Source organism: Eptatretus burgeri, chromosome 11 (genome assembly GCF_056783735.1).
Source record: "Eptatretus burgeri isolate ZD-2024b chromosome 11, Ebu_testis_v1, whole genome shotgun sequence".
NCBI classification, from domain to species: Eukaryota; Metazoa; Chordata; class Myxini; order Myxiniformes; family Myxinidae; genus Eptatretus; species Eptatretus burgeri.
Window position 1 is genome coordinate 90,659,156 of NC_140971.1, and position 17,600 is coordinate 90,676,755.

Sequence of the window (17,600 nt, forward strand, 5' to 3'; positions counted from 1 at the left end):
GAAGTCCGTGTGCAGGTATATCCATTGACGTACAAATTTTGTATATGTGTATAAAGTTATGAGGCTCTTCATTATGTAGTCCACATGGAACCTTTCACCAATTGAATAGTGCCAATTGTGGGAAAGATGGTCACCAAATAATTAATGATGCCATATGGTTAAGACATTGTCCCATGTGCTTATATTTCAATAAACTGTACTGTCATTTTTATCACCCATGCACACAAAGTGAAAAATGCGGTTAAGCAGTTGGTTCACGTCCGTCCGTCCGTCCGTCCGTCTGTTTGTCTGTCTGACCACAAACGTCAGCTTATGATCGAGGAACAACTTAATTTAAACTTAATGTTATATTTTGAACATGATTTGGAAAACAAACCTGTAGTTTAACAGTATGTACTTTGTCTCGCACATGCGCAGAGAGGAGTAAGATAATTTTTAAGCGGTGAAGCCACTTCAATATTTGGGTATGTCCCTCTTTCTATCTGTACGCCCATCCATCTATCAAAAATGAAGAAAAAGAACCTTTCTAACCAACCGTGTTTAATTCTGAAGGGTTCTAAAGTATAATTCTGGAAGATTCTCAAGGGTAATTCTAAAGAGTTCTAAAGGGTAATTCTAAAGGGCACTAAAGGTAAATCTTAAGGGTTCTAAAGGTAATTCTAAAGGGCACTAAAGGTAATTCTAAAGGGCACTAAAGGTAATTCTAAAGATTTCTAAAGGGCACTAAAGGTAATTCTAAAGAGTTCTAAAGGGTAATTCTAAAGGGCACTAAAGGTAATTCTAAAGGGTTCTTAAGTATAATTCTGGAAGATTCTCAAGGGTAATTCTAAAGTGTTCTAAAGGGCACTAAAGGTAATTCTAAAGAGTTCTAAAGTATAATTCTGGAAGATTCTCAAGGGTAATTCTAAAGGGTTCTAAAGGGCACTAAAGGTAATTCTAAAGGTTTCTAAAGGGTAATTCTAAAGGGCACTAAAGGTAATTCTAAAGAGTTCTAAAGGGCACTAAAGGTAATGCTAAAGGGTACTAAAGGTAATTCTAAAGAGTTCTAAAGGGCACTAAAGGTAATTCTAAAGAGTTCTAAAGGGTAATTGTAAATGGCACTAAAGGTAATTCTAAAGGGTAATTCTCAAGGGTTCTAAAGGTAATTCTAAAGGGTAATTCTAAAGGGTTCTAAAGTTAATTCAAAAGGACACTAAAGGTAATTCTAAAGAGTTCTAAAGGGTAATTCTAAAGGGCACTAAAGGTAATTCGAAAGAGTTCTAAAGGGCACTAAAGGTAATGCTAAAGGGTTCTAAAGGGTAATTCTAAAGGGTACTAAAGGGCACTAAAGGTAATTCTAAAGAGTTCTAAAGGGCACTAAAGGTAATTCTAAAGAGTTCTAAAGGGTAATTGTAAATGGCACTAAAGGTAATTCTAAAGGGTAATTCTCAAGGGTTCTAAAGGTAATTCTAAAGGGTAATTCTAAAGGGTTCTAAAGTTAATTCAAAAGGACACTAAAGGTAATTCTAAAGAGTTTTAAAGGGTAATTCTAAAGGGCACTAAAGGTAATTCTAAAGGGTTCTAAAGTATAATTCTAAAGGGTTCTAAAGTATAATTCTGGAAGATTTTCAAGGGTAATTCTAAAGAGTTCTAAAGGGTAATTCTCAAGGGCACTAAAGGTCATTCTAAAGGGTTCTAAAGTATAAGTCTGGAAGATTCTCAAGGGTAATTCTAAAGAGTTCTAAAGGGCACTGAAGGTAATTCTAAAGAGTTCTAAAGGGCACTAAAGGTAATTCTAAAGAGTTCTAAAGGGCACTAAATGTAATTCTAAAGAGTTCTAAAGGGTAATTGTAAATGGCACTAAAGGTAATTCTAAAGGGTAATTCTAAAGGGTTCTAAAGGTAATTCTCAAGGGTTCTAAAGGTAATTCAAAAGGACACTAAAGGTAATTCTAAAGAGTTCTAAAGGGTAATTCTAAAGGGCACTAAAGGTAATTCTTAAGGGTTCTAAAGTATAATTCTAAAGGGTTCTAAAGTATAATTCTGGAAGATTTTCAAGGGTAATTCTAAAGAGTTCTAAATGGATAATTCTCAAGGGCACTAAAGGTAATTCTAAAGGGTTCTAAAGTATAATTCTGGAAGATTCTCAAGAGTAATTCTAAAGAGTTCTAAAGAGTTCTAAAGGGTAATTCTAAAGGGTACTAAAGGTAATTCTAAAGGGTTTCATTCGTTTCTAGGCTTTGCCTATTTCATATTAAAATTGCCAAACAGAAGCACTTCCTTCAGACACAGTTGTGATTTTTTTTGCTCTGTCTGGCAGTGAAACAAAATTGGAAATTATTACAAACAGGAACGTACTCTTTTTAAGGATGTCATAAAGGACATGCAAACAACAGAAACAAAGAACTAATGTAACATGTTAGATATGGTGGTGTGATAGACACTGCGTCAACAGCTGTAAATGGCAGTGAATTCTGGAAATGAATATTTTTTATGCGACTTTTACAATCCTTGTTTTATTTAAATTGAATAATATACTTGAACACTACATAACACAAATTGCCTTATTTTCACTTCCATGAACCGTGAGTTTAGCAGAACTTGGACAAGTTAAATAAGAGTGATGTATACAACTGCTTCAACAATGCTAAACTTTCCGAAATTTATTTAACAATCCTGAAAATTATTATTTTATTTCAATTGAAGTATATTGTTGTACACTTTACAAGGTGTTCCAAAAAGACTGGGACACCTTTGGTTGTTAACATATTTGAACCACAAATGATACGATACCCTGTGATTTATCATGGAGTATGGTCGTACTCCATAAAGAGGGATGATACGGGAAAAAATGGCTGCCCATTCAAATGTGGACATAATGACACACTCATAAACTACTATAGAGTGAAGTCATAAGCATTTAAAAGTCATACCTTTTATTCTCGAGCATTTTCGGAACTACCAAGACTTTAAGACATCAGAATACATTACATCGCAACAGTATCACAGCCAGAGATCACTATATTGCCAATTTGTACTTCTTCTTCTACTTCTTCCACTCCCCTCCGAAACCAATGTAAAACGATAGCCTAAGCTACCTCAGTAACTGCTGAAGCCATGATGGTGATTCCAATGCAAGGAAGTTACTTTGTCTCTGTACTAGTGAACGCAACCCAAAATTTAAAAACATAGAACATTAATCATTTTATAAGGAAATTAAAACAAATATAAATGTGGACTCAACCAAACCAGGCGAGGATCGTGGGAGGGGGAAATTACAGTGGGTAGAAGCATTCCAAAAGTGATATATATCCAAACCATCCCCCAAATCAACTGAAACAAGTGTTAAAACAATTTAACAACATCGGTAGATTTAATCCATACCAAAATAACAAAACATATCAAACATTAAGCTTTTTTTAAAATAATAATCACATAGTTTCATATCTGCGGTAATCCACATAGTGGAATGCACCAAAAGCTCAGATTGAGGGGGCAGTGGTAGAATTTACCATAACCCAAATTTATTACCATAAATGGATTGAATCCATACCAAAACTAGAAAGGCACTCGGTGGAGCGTATACCTCCACCACGTAATGCCTGATCCACGAGAACATATCGGGCCCAATACATTTTTGAAATATCATGCTATACAGTACTATATCGTTTCTGGCCCGATCTCTCAATGGTGAAGAATCACATTTAAAATTAAGTCATTCTCCTATCCAGATCTGGATTCGGATCTTCACCGAAATCTAAGCAATTTGTCCTTGTGACACACCCAACCTGTCCAACAAGTTTCGTCCGAATCCGTCCACAACTTTTTGAGATATCATACTACATATCATTTTAGCCCGATATCCCGATATTTTTTTTAGATATCCTGCAAACAAACAGACAAACAGACACAGAAACAGAAAGGGGTGAAAACATAACCTCCTTCACTTTCAGTGGCAGAGGTAATAACAAAATATATAAAAATTAAGCATTTTATTACTTTAAAAAATTGCAGAAGCAAGAAAAAAAAAAACATTTTAAGAAAAATTTAAAAACATCGAGGCTGAAATCGAAAAAAACAACAAACAAACAAGGTAGGAATAACACCACATTATGATTCCATAATACAACACACCAATCCTCTCGTGGAATACCATCACATCTTTTGACATTTTACTTTTGTTGTGGGATTGTGATGGATGAAGAAGAAGAATGAAGAAGAATAAATGAAGAATGACACCACATTACGACGCCACAATGCGACACAACAACCCTCTTCTGATTTAGCATCATGATACATTTTGATGCTGTTCCATCAAAATCCCACAACAAAAGTAAAATGGCAAAAGATATCGTGATGACAAACCAGAAGAGGATTGTGGACTCATATTATGGCGTCGTAATGTGGTGTCATTCTTCATACACAGTGATGCAAAAGTCCCAAGTAAACTTGTGAATTTATATTGTTAATTTTTTTGAATTTGTCTTTATCTTTTTTAATTATTTTCGGTATAAATAAATATACTTAATGGAAAGGGGCTGTGCATTTGATTGGTTGACCATTGAGAGGTATCAAACTTGTATTTCTTTTTTTGCAGACCCAAGCTGGGGCTACATAAAAATATGGAGTTCATAAATCTAAACGCCATGACCGAAATTACCTTAAAAATCGAAATAAAAAACAATTTTGTTACATCAACATTAATACAAAACAATTTCGACCTTTATCCTCTTGTTTGAATATCTGTCACTGACATACCAGAATGTGTCAAAGTTGAAGGGATGCATTTCAAGTACCTGCGACAATCACTATTTCATTTTAATATGGGACTTTCAAAATGATGTTCGACTTCTAAATGAGGCCTTTTGAGCATGCGCTGTGTCTGTGTTTACACTGACTTGGTTAGGTTCACCGGGCACTTTTAACCTGTTCCCAGCGTAAAATCTGTACTTCAAATAATCTTTGAAACATAATTTTCAGCATTTAGATGAAAGACTGGCAATTTCAAAATAGTGAACCAAAATTGTTCTGTTCCTGAATGCAAATCAGACTTACAAAAATATAGGATAAATGAGAAATTTCCATGGGTGATAGGGGTTGGGTTCGTATCATTTCCTGTTAAGATAATAATATAATTAGCGAGCAGTGGCCATGGTTATAACACACACACAAACGACCTGATGCTTCTCTTTTCACCAATAGATGCAAAAATCTAGTATAATTAACTTGTCGTCCCGGAACCAAACAAAAAAGATATATTGCCACGACACTCACAGCTCACGCAACTCCCACTCCCACCCCTCCTCCCAAACATGATTAATAGTAAACATCATATTCCCATCAGTTTTAAGAAGCACAAAGGTTTGGTTAGAATTCACTGCCTACAAACTTTCAGCCTTTCACGAGCTCACATAATCAGGAGTTTTTGCAATATGGACAGCAATGTATCAACTCTTTGGAGGAGTTGATGAGGAAGTTCTCCAACTGTTTTGTTGTGCAGAGGCACACCCCTTTCTCAGAAGTATGCTGGCAAGTACTAATGCTTCTTTAAAAGCTTTATTAGTCATTTCATTCGACAATCCTTATATGGGAGACATAAAAGATGTCCTGACCACCCAGATTTACTTCATTAGTAGGGCTATCTGCACACACATGCCGAGCAATTGGGGGCAGATTACATCATTTTGAAAGTGCCGCAAAATGTACAGAATAAACATTTCCCAAGTTTATAACATAACTCAACTCACTAAATTTATATTCCACACATTTACGAGGTACTTTGGGATCACCTTGTGTATCTACTGTTGCTATCTACTTTTAACCTGGCATGTCTTGTACCTGAGGCAATGAAGCTCTAAGTTATGTTCTACCTCGTCATACAATAGAACACCCATCTCATCACACATGAGGAACTAATCAGTCAAATGACTGTCAAAGCTTACCAACCAGAATTATCTGAATTGCAGTTACCTGTACCCCCATACGATTAGAATTACGAATTGGATGAGGTGCAGGTAAATGGATATTTCACAAGTTTACAAGGTGCTTTGTAATCACACTGTAAATCTACTGCTGTTACGACAAAATTTGGTGTCAAGATAAACACCTTCATATCACTGTGCGATTAACTGTGTGCAAAGTTTGCTTTCACACCAGACATTACCGACAATTTGTAGCAATATCTAAGCCTGGTGTTTGCTTAATGGTTAGGGTGGTGGGCTTGGGAACTTAGGGTCCTGAGTTGAAAAAACCTGTTTGAATTAATATCAGGTGGGGTTGACTCAGCCTGTTATCCTTCTGAGGTTGGCAAAATGAGTACCAGCTTGCTGGGTTGATTGAGCCATTTGAGTATCCTGCATCAGATTAGTTACGTGTCTGGGATTGTGCTCAACAGCTCAGGAGACTGCTTTGGCAGCACCAATGCTCCGTACAGAGTATGGTCCCAGTGGATGGATGGATGGATGGATGTAGCAATATTGCTGAGTTCAAAACTTGCTTGGTAAACGAATGGAAAATGTCCTTGTGGTCACTGACCGAGGAGGAGCCAGGAGGTCCTGTCCCTCAGCTTCTTGCCAATAAATAACTAAGTCTGAGAGCACCACCAACGATAGCAATTGCCTCAGGGTAAGAGTTCGGTGGCATCCAGCCTTGAGCCACTTTGGCGATATGGATGTGGACCCAAGACAAGTTGTTGTAATAAATAGTAATGCAAGGAGTTTTAAAAATTGGACCTTTGCTCAAGGTTGATAGCAAATTTTAAAATTTTATTTTCCTATCATTGTATACCATACATATTCGACAAAAGGAGAGGGATGGGGTGCAATTTTCCAGGGTACTGACACATAATGGCCTACTCATTTTAAAAGGTAGCATTTGGATTTAACATTCATAGTTGAATCCTAGCAGATGGGATAGCTAGCATGATGTCCTCATCTAAAAGCATTGTGTTCTGAGACTGAGAAAGAGTTGCCTCCTGTTTCTAAGAGCAAATCTATGTTTCCAACGTGCTGCGATTTTCTCCGAAACTCGATATTCTCCAACGATGAGAGTTGAGATTGCTTAAAATGATGTAATAGTTTGTGCAAGTACTGCAAAACTGAAGTTTTTTTTGAAAGTGCCAAGAAGGTGATTTGTGTTCTACAGTGTTCAAGTATATAATTGTTTTGAAATAAAAGAAAGATTTTAAAGGTTGGAGAAAAAAAAATTGGGATGTATATTGCTGTTGACGCACTACTTTTACACCACTTTAACAGGTTAACTTAGTTATTCGTGCTTGGTGTTTGTGTCCTTTATGAAGTCCCTAAAAACTAAGTTTCCTGTTTGGAATAATTTTAAAATTTTGTTAGTCTGTCTGTCTATCTGTCTGTCTGTTAGTCAGTCAAAAACAGTTACCTCATTCCAACATGCGCATGCGAACTCGCGACGACATTCCGTACAATTTGCCAAATTCAGAGACAAAGTACTGCTAAACTGCAGGTTTGCGTTCTGATTCATGTTCCAAATCGAATTCTACAGTGTTCAAAATGTCTAATTCAATCGAAATTAAGTAGTCCGTCAATCATAGCCTCCTGTCTGTAAACAGACAGACAAAGTGAACCAATTGCTTAACCCTGTTTTTCGATTCGCGCATGGGGTAACAACCTAAACTGGTGGTGGGTTGTCCGTATGAAGGCTGTTATTCTGGTGTTTCACAGGTAGTGCAACTCATCAGTGTGTGTGTGTGCCGTCCATCGGAAGAACGTTAAACTGGCCCTCCCTTCTGCTTGCATTAGTTGGTAGACATTATAGGCGAGCCATCTCCAGCACTCTGGTCAAATTCTAAATTCCTGCATATCCAGGTGAGTATTGTACATCGGAATGGCAATATGGTCTATCATTGTAACCCTAGCCAAGAACCTTCTTCAGCAGAAATGACACTGTGGTATATGAAAATGATTATTACATTAAGAAGATAATGTGGTTGGCAGGATAGCTTAGAACTCTGTAAGCTCACTTTTGAACTGTCGAGCCTGGGTTCAGATCTTAAGCCAGCTAAATAAGCTGTCACCCTGGTGTTTTTCATTCAAAGTGATGCATCAGTCTGTGTGCCGTCCATTGGAAGGACATAACACCTGAGGACCGGTCTGTCACCATTGGTTGTTTGATGGACATGAAAGATCCCAAGCATCTTTTTTTTTTAAGAGTAAGCGAGTTATCAGCTCGCATGCTGAACAAATTATATTCCTGCCACCTTCAGTCGAATGTCAGGCCTAGCAGGGTAGTTTGTGATAGACCTGGGTCAACAATGTGCCCTTGTCAACCCCACAACAGGTGGGAATAATTGAGGCCGTTAAAGTAGTAGTAACAATAGATTATGTCGATAATATACATTTTGAAACAGCATTACGGAATACAATTGTGACGATGATGCCGAGATCGATTTTGAAAGATTTTCATGACTATAGTTGATTACGTTTTGAAAAATATATATATAAATTATACTTGTTCTCGTTTTTGCAACACCTCCCTGTATCAGGTGTGGTTTCAGAATCGTCGTGCTAAATGGCGACGTCAAGAAAGGCTTGAACCAGTAACATCTTGCCTTCCTGGCCAAATTGGCCAGCCACCGTGCCAACGTCCCACTCCACCACTACCTCTTGAGCCATGGTTGCCCCCTGCCATCTGTGGAGGTGCAGGAACAGGCTCTGGTGGCAGTCCAGGAGTGCCAGTTACTCCTCCAGTGTCTTCGCCCAGTCTGTCGTGCCTGTTGGGCTGCAACAGCGGACTGCATGGACCCCATAGCCTGGCAGGTCTTATGCCTCAGGGAGGGCAAGCTCTAACTTATGTTCCATCTACTCCTACAATAGGACACACAACGCATCACACGTTGGGCACTGCTCAGGGTCAAATGACTGTCACAGCTTACCAACCAGCATTATCTGGACTACAGTTATCTGGGCCGCCATATGAAGAGACTTACGGGCTAGGTGAGGTGCGGGTACCTCGATCAGGATTGGCTACCCTACGTGTCAAAGCCAAGGAGCATCTTCAAGTGTTAGGCACCGGTTGGCATCAAATGTAAGTGTAAGTGATGGACAACCTTCAATTATAGTGCATCTACAACAAACCCAACCCATGAGAAGCGTGAAGAAAGGACTATACCATAAGTACTAATGACTGGTTTTCAGTGTCTGTTGTTGATTCTTGATTTGACTATAATTTCTAATTTTTTTTTAAAATAACAATCACCTTCACTTTTTCAAATATACTTCTCAAAATAAACTTCTTTTTGTCCACGTCTGAACAAATATCTCTGCTCAACATCGTATCAATGAAGAAACTTGACTGAGACTGCACACACGTTTGTGGGGCAACATCGACGATAACATGGACCTGATAGACCACAACTGAAAATAGAATCTCAATGGTGGGAGGTTTTGTCAACTGCAGGACATTGTCACCACATGTGGCTCGTCTTATCTGTGAATCTGAAACCAGATGGTGCAACCTGTTTCTCTTGAATTGAAATTGCTGTTAGATGTGGTGAAGCATTGACTACTCCCAAGACGTACACTTTTACATAACTACTTTCATCAGTCAACGCTGAAAACAGATAAAACACCTTTCCGCTACCTAAGTGGTATCTGTAATGCGAACACGCAAGTAATACTCAAGAAAAAAAAAATTAATTACCAGTCTTCCAAGCTATCTTGTTAGCTAGGTTATCCAATAAGAACCATCAGGTAACCTGCAGAAAATGATAACTGAACAGCATAAATTGATAGAGCGATCGGATGGAACCTACAGCCTTAAAATCATTCAAGCTGATTTACTTTTTTTTGTTGTTTTTTTGCATTGTATTGGTCATCCAAAAGCACCCATGAATTACTTTAGTATTAATGATGTAGATTAATGTCTTGGCTCATCTTTAACCCTCCGATTTTGATAAAAGTCAAGCATACCGATATGTTCAATGCCAAACCTTAAGCCTCTCCTGGCTATCTATCTGACCAGTAATTCGCAAATATCACAGAGGCAGCAATGTAAATAATAATATCGTTTCCATGTCATCCAATCATGAGCCTTTCACAAGCTATGGCCAAAAAAAACCCCAAAAAACAAAACAACAACAACAAAAAAAAATCAGGCAGAGCAAAGCATGTTGGAAAATAACTCACACGAACCATGTGAATACTTTAAGGCAGATCACTTTGCTTAGCAGGAGTGATAACACAAAGGGAGAATAATTTACTGTATTGACAATGAAATGTCATATTGTACAGAAATAAGAGGTGGTGTAAGAATCAATGAGTTTGTGGCCAATGTCATACTGTACACTTCAAAATAAATCACAGAATGCACACTTACTGTCTGCCCCTGCATGGTGATTATTATGGATATGATCAAATCAATTTTCAATCAAAGAGAAAAAAGAACTCGTCTGACCTGTGAAACCAAATGTCAATCTGCGTCATTGGGCAGGTAGAGCGATGGATGAAATCAAGAGGGCATTGAGTTGTATACGCTAACCATGGGGGAAAGCATGGGGAAGCTGATGTTTCAGGCGTTAACTGTTCGTTAGGGCAAAAGATAGGGAGATGGGATAGGGAGGACATTTGACATAAGGTGGGAGTGACATAGAATAGGATCAGGAGTCAGATTCACATGGGATGAGGATGACTGATTTTGATGGTTTTAAAGGTTAAAGGTCAAAGGGACTGGGACTTGGAGAAAAGAGAAAATAATAGGAGAGGGAAACAAGAAGTGACAAAGAACATGAGATAATAAACTGGTACGACCCTCGGTAGAACGCATACCCCACCAGTCTGAAGAGTTCACGTTTTGTATCCCACTGATAGTCCGGATCTGGATCCACACCGAAACCAAAATCAAATCGGCTTGTTCTTGTCACCTATCCAATTCATCCCCCAGGTTTTGTCATAACACATCCACAACTCCTTGAAATATCATGCTATATATTATAGTTTTTAGTCCAACCTCTCAATTATAATCATTTTAGAAATAACAAAAAAATTCATGGATCCAGATCCGGATTTTCACCAGGATCGAATCAATTTGTCCTTGTCCCACACCCAACCTGTCCACCAAGTTTATTCCGAATCTGTGCATAACCTTTTGAGATATCCTGCTCACAGACAAACAGAACAAACATCCAGGTGAAAACATAGCCTCCGTCAACCTTCGGTGTGGGAGGTAAATAGTGCGACAAACATAAGTAACACAAATAACAAAAAAATAATAATAAATGGAAAGTGAAATTTATGGAGAGATGAAAGGGGGAGAATAGGGGGGAAAGGAGGACAAGAGGGAGAGAGAGAGGGAGGAGAGGAAAAGGAGAGGTAACATCGATGAAGACTTTGCCAATTCTTCCCTCCCCGCCCTCGATTTCACATGGTACGTTGCGAATACCTCTGTCTTTGCCAATTTTCCACCAATCTGGTCTGGAAAACTTAGCTTCGATGAACTGGAAGGAGGAACTGCTCGATCTGACATCTCATGTGCACTTCAGCACTCAAGCAAGCACTCCATTTTAAACTGTTGATAAGGAACGGCTGGCTTGGCAAGCGCTAGCTCGCTGATTGGTAACTGAACACGCCCCATGACGAGCTATTTATACACATGAGCATGGTGTTTGTTCAAGGAGGAAAAAACCCCTTGGGGAGGGAGGCAAAGTAAGTCGCTCCAACCTCCATCATGTGACCCTTAATCCTCCTGTCGGGTTTGGTTGAGATTTTATAAGTAACGACCGAATGTATCGTGGTCAAAAATACAGACAGACACCAAATTGCAGATTTTAGTATGATGACTAACAAGACTGGGCCCAACCCGCCTTGGGGAACTCCAGCCTGTACTACGAGAGGACAATGTTGACAGCAACACATTGACTGCATCAGTGGAGGAAGTCAGAAATCCAAGAATGAAGGTCACCTGAAATGCCACAGGCACAGAGCTTGGTAATCAAAGTAGGATGCCAAACTGTGTTGAATGCCACAGATATGACCCAGGAGACTGCCCCAAACTCTTTTTTTTTTGTGAAAACCTTGTCGAGGCTCATATGAGAGCAAGCACACAATGCACATCAAGGGGGGCATGAGACAAGAGGGGCGGGACTGTGAAGGACAAAACATTGGGGAACAGACACATTAGGAGATCTGTGGAAGGGAGAGGGATGGGACGGGGAACATGGGGAATAGAAGATGGACATTACAGGGAATTTCAGGAAGGAAAGCAGGGAATTTGAAGGAGGTGGGCTTGGGTGGATTATCGCGGGTAGAAAAGGTCGAGGATTTGGATGGGGGATGATAAGAGGTGGTGGTGAACAGCTGTTTTGAAGGCCTGGAGGGAAGAATGGGAATGAACAGAGTGAGGGAGTTTATTCCAAAGGCAGGAAAAAAGAGGAATGAAAGAGTGAAGGTGAGCAGCGATTCGTGATTTTGGTAGTTTTACCAGAAGGGGGTTGTTGGCGGACCTTGAGCGCCCTGCGGAAATGTGGTGGGGACAAATCGCAGAGAGCGGGGGGGGGGGGCGAGGCTGGAGAGGAGACTGTGGAAGACAGAAAGACCACCGACCTGCCTGTGGTGATTGAGTGAGAGGCCCAAAGACTCAGCCTCATTCCGGGAGATGCCAATGATCTTAAATGCCTTGGTTTCTACAGCATGAAGCCGAGAAAGGTGGGAGGCAGAAGCACCAGCCCAGCGGGCAGACCAGTACTCAATCAGGCTGCGGCCAAAAGCCTTGTAAGTGGTCAGGAGCTCAGGTGGGCCGAGGAAGGACTTTGCACGACGGAGGATTCCCAGTCAGCGACTGGCTTTGGAAGCGAGGTTTGAAATGTGGCTTTCCCAAGAAAGGTCATGGCAGATAGTGAGAACCAGAAGCTTGAAAGAAAGGACTTCTTCCAGAGGATTGTTGAGAAAGTGGATGGGAGATTTTCTAAACGGTCCTTTCGAAGAGACATAGTGAGAGTGTGAGATTTGTCCGGATTGAAAGACATGTTCCACGTGTTGGACCAGTTTGTGATTTTACCCAGATCTGCAGTGAGCGAAGAAGCTGCTGCTTGCTGGTCTGAGGGATGACCGATGGTACGGCAGAGGGTGGTGTCATCAGCAAAGAGATATAGAGGATTTTCCAGAGAGTCGGAGAGATCATTGATGAAAACCAGAAAAAGAACAGGGCCCAGAACGCTACCTTGAGGAACTCCAGCCTGGACAGGAAGGGGGGATGAAAGAACTCCATTTAGGGCCACACGTTGACTGCGACAGGAGAGGAAGTCTGCGAGCCATGAGTGGAGATGGCCTTGGATACAATAGGAAGAGAGTTTGGTGAGCAGGGCAGGGTGCCAGACTGTGTCAAAAGCACGTGATATGCCCAGAGATACGGCTCAGATTTCCTGTCTGGCATTGAGGACCTCCATCCATTGTTGGGAGAGCAGAAGCAGAATATCCAGTGTAGAGTGACCTGGTCTGAAACCAAATTGATGATCAGAAATCAAGCCATTGAAGAAGAGGAAGGATTTCATGTCTGAAGCGATGATGGATTCCATAACCTTGCTGATGATTGGGAGAAGGCTGATTGGTCTGTAGTTGCAGGGATCTTTTTTTGAACCTTTTTTGCAGGGCAGTGATGTTTGCTGATTTCCAAGCAGATGGCAGATGACCTTGAGCAAATGAGAGGGTGAATAGAACAGAGAGAGGGTGAGCAAGAGCAGAGGAGCAGGTTTTTAGGACACGTGGGCTGATGCTGTCTGGATCGGTTGCAGAATCTGAGTCGAGGTTTGACAGCAAGCTCTCCACCTGGTCAGGAGAAAAAGGACACAGAGTCCAAGGACAGTTGGGTACGACTGGGTAAGGTGGGTAGAGAAAGTGATGGGTTTTGGACAGGAGATTTAGCTGCAAACGCTGAGTTTAGGCATTCAGATTTTTCCCGTGCGGTATCAGCAGTGAGGCCATTTGAGGTAAGGGAGGGGATGGAGGGGGAACATACACCAGAAACAGATTTGATTAGATGCCACCAGGATTTTGAGGAGGGAGAGAGGTTTGAGAGTTCAGACTTGAGATGAGAAAGATGTTGTTTTCTGGCTCTCCTGAGGGTAGAGACACACTTGTTTCCGAGCTTTATGGAAGGAACTGAGATTACCCTCAGTTGGGTTTGCTTTCCATGAGGCAAAGGCAAGTTGTTTCAGGACAACTGCCTCACCACAAGTTTCAGTAAACCAAGGGCGGGAGGAAGGGTCGGACAACTGAAGATGAGAGGGGATAAATCTGTGCATGAGGGAGAGCAAGTTTCTTTGAAAGAATTCCCAGGAAGAGTTGATGTTGGAGAAAGTAGCGATCGGAGACCAGTCTATAAGTTTGAGGGCTGCTTGGAGACCCTGCCAGTCGGCTTGAGTGAAATGCCAGACTCGACGGCGGTGAGGTTGTTCTCTGATAACAGTCAGAGATGTCCACTTTGACAAGGACGTGGTCAGAAGAACCGATTGGAGCGAAGGAAGAGCAGCAGATATTGTCAGGGAAATTTGTCAAAATCAGATCCAGAAGAGATGGAGTACCATTGGTTGAGATCTGGGTCGGGAAGTTGACCGATTGAGTCAGTCCCAATGAGTCACAGAAAGCTTTTGCTGAGGTGCCATGGCAGGTGAGAGAGGTACCCACACCGAGCCAACTGGCATGATGACAATTGAAGTCGCCACATATGAGGAAGAGAGAGTTTGGATGAGAAGATAGAAGTTGGTCCATGTTTTCGGATAGTGAGGTGTATATGGAGTCATCACTATTAGGTGGACGGTACAGTACAGATATAAACATGAGGAGTGAGTGGAGGGGAAGCCGGAGCCAGAGTTATTCCTGGGGGTGTGGGGGAGTGAGGGCAGTGCATGGAGAGTGAGGAATAGAGTCTTTGTTGAAGAGAGCAACTCCACCGCCAAGACGAGGCTCAGGTCTGTCATACCGGAGGACGGAGTAACCAGTGAGAGATACTTGGGAGTCAGACACGTCTTGGGGGAGGAAAGTTTCTGTTCGGCAGATTATGTCTGGTTTGTCAGTGGCAACCTATATGGAGCGATCTGAAAGGTTTGAGTGAAGGCCCCGGATATTTGAGGTCCATACTTTTAATGAAGAGGTAGGGGGGAGCCTTTGGGTCGAGGGGGTGGGGGGAGGGGGAGGGTAGGACAAGGGATGGGGGGGAGGTAAGGAGTGTTGTTGAAAGAGTGTGGGGGATTGCAGAATAGCTCAGGGAGGGGGCCGAATGAGGAGGAGAAAAGGCTCTGTGGTGCTGGGGGTGAGGGGGGACAAGAGAGGGAGAAAAAGGCAGTTGACGATTTGAAGACGTGGAGTGAAGAGATGGAGGTGAGAGGGCAGGGAAAGGAGGAAGCTTTGTGGATGGGAGGGGGGGCAACTTTGCGAAGGATGAGTGAGAGGGATGAATGGTGGGAGAAAGGTGAGGGGGGGAGTTTTTGAGAGAGGTGAGAGGGAGGCTTGGAGGGAGAAGAGTGGGATGGTTGCTTTGAGATTGAGGGGTGAGAGGAGTGATTTGGCACTGAAGTTGGAAAAAAAGAATGGTTGATGGAAAGCAAACATTCATTACAAACTGTGTTTTTTTTTAAAGTTTGAGGTCAGAGATGCGATTTAACACAATTCTTGATGGATGCAATAAAGATGAATTCAGAGAATGGAGAAAAGAAACGCTGTAACAGTTGGATATTTTAGGCACGGTATGAAGGAAAGGTCGAATTGAGAGCAGTCTGTTTAAATAACAGAAGAGTAGTGCATTATGATACAGTAAAGAGTACCACACATGTGAAAGAGGAAGACGAAGCATTATAAGAGACCGTTTTTGTTATTATTATTAATATTTGAGAGAGTTTTCAACAGATTAGTTCATGGAAGTGTTATAGAAAAAATAGAGGAAGAAGAAGAGGAGAAGAAGAAGAGGAGATGAAGAAGAATCCAGACTCATGAGTGTGCAAGGAGAAAGGTAGCGTTTTTTTTTTTGTTTGTTTGTTTGTTTTTTTAAGATAAGAAATAGAGTGATTAGTTGGGAGGGATGGGGAATGTTAAGAAAGTGGGAAAGATATAAATTGAAGGTAATGGGGAGAAAAAACAAATAAACACGATTGTACACCAAGGGGAACAAAGGGTAGGCCTCAAGCCTCAAGGATAGGCCTCAATCACCCAGTAAGACAAGTTAGACAAAATCTCACAAAAAAGCACGATTTTTGAAACAAAACTGAACTTGGAACACACAGTTACATGTAGGTGAGAAAATAAACAGTTAAAACGGGACAGATATCGACCGGAAACTTAACTTTGAAATCGTCAGCAGGGAGCCCCGAAGGAGACCTGGCAATGCTCCAAACCCAGCACCGGAAGTGAATCTTCATTGCAATTTAGAGCCTCTAACCATTGCTGAGACAAGAGCACAGCAGCATGTCCAGAGATGAGGGACCAGGATGGAATCAAAACTGATATTCAGAGATTAGGCTGTTTGACAACAGGAAAGACTTTACATTAGCAGCGATGATAGATTCCATGACTGCTTCTAAATAAAAGTAAGCACACTGACTGCAGTTCATAGGATCTGGTTTTTTCACCCTTCTTGTAGACAGGAGTGATGTTTACGGCCTTCCAGTCCAATGGGATGTTGCCAAAAGAGGATAGAGTGAATAGGGCAAACAAAAGACTTGGAAGTAAGAACAGCAGAGGTGGATTTGAGAATATGAGCACTGATGCCATCTGGGTCTTGCCGAGACAGAACTTTTTCTACCTTCTCGGGTGAGGACAGAGTCCAGTAGACAGTGGTGACACAGCAGTAAGATGGGAATGGGCTGTGTGCATGAGATTTAGAGGCAAAAACATCGTTCAGACTTCCTGCCTTATCTCAGGCAGCATCTGCAACCATGGCATTTGAGGTGAGGGAGGGGATGAATGGGAGCATACACCAGAGTCGAACTTGATTATATGCCACCATGACTTGGAGGAAGGAGACTGGTTGGAGAGTTCAGCCTTGAGGTTTACAAGATGGTGTTTCCTGTCATGCCTCAGGATGCATGACGCACGTTTGTTGTAAGCTTTACAGGAAGAGCTAAAGTTGCCATCAGTTGGGTTAGCTTTCCATGTTAAGAAAGCAAGCTGCTTGACTGCAACTACCTCTCCATAGTATTTAGTGTACCAGGGTGAATAGTATTGATAAGACATGTGCAGGTGGGATGGGATAAGCTAGGGCATGAGAAAAATGTAGGCTTTTGTGAAAGTGTTCCCAGGTGGAATCAATGTCAGATGCTGTTGAGATGGTGGTCCAATCCTTTTGTAAAAAGGTAGATTGCAATCCCTGCCAGTGGCCTGTGCAGTCTGCCATATTCTGTGTTGTTGAGGTTGCTCCCTTACATTAGCCAGAGAGATATGGGCTTGACAAAAAAAATAGCCAGAAGAACCAAGAGAGGCAGAAGAAGAGCAGAAGAGATTTGATGGAAAGTTCATCATCATTAGGTCCAGGATGGAGGAAGTACCAGTTGCAGAGATCTGGAATTGGAAATTTACAGATTGGATCACACCCACGAAGTTGCAGAAGACTTTTGCTGCTATTCCATGGCTGGTTGTTGCTGAGCTGACACCCAACCAGCTGTTGCTG

The 17,600-nt window shown here is 41.3% G+C and overlaps 1 protein-coding gene across 1 annotated transcript in view; it reads left to right on the forward strand.

Annotated features, from left to right (window-relative positions):
- LOC147017604 (retinal homeobox protein Rx1-like) overlaps positions 1-10,314 on the forward strand; it is a 24,794-nt gene extending 14,480 nt beyond the window's left edge. The window contains exons 2-3 of the mRNA XM_085847337.1: positions 1-15; positions 8,494-10,314. The exon at positions 1-15 is cut by the window's left edge and continues 143 nt beyond it. Of these exons, the coding sequence (XP_085703463.1) occupies positions 1-15; positions 8,494-9,039 (561 nt within the window). The 3' untranslated portion in view covers positions 9,040-10,314. The remainder of the gene's footprint in view (positions 16-8,493) is intronic.
- The last annotated feature ends 7,286 nt before the right edge of the window (positions 10,315-17,600 follow it).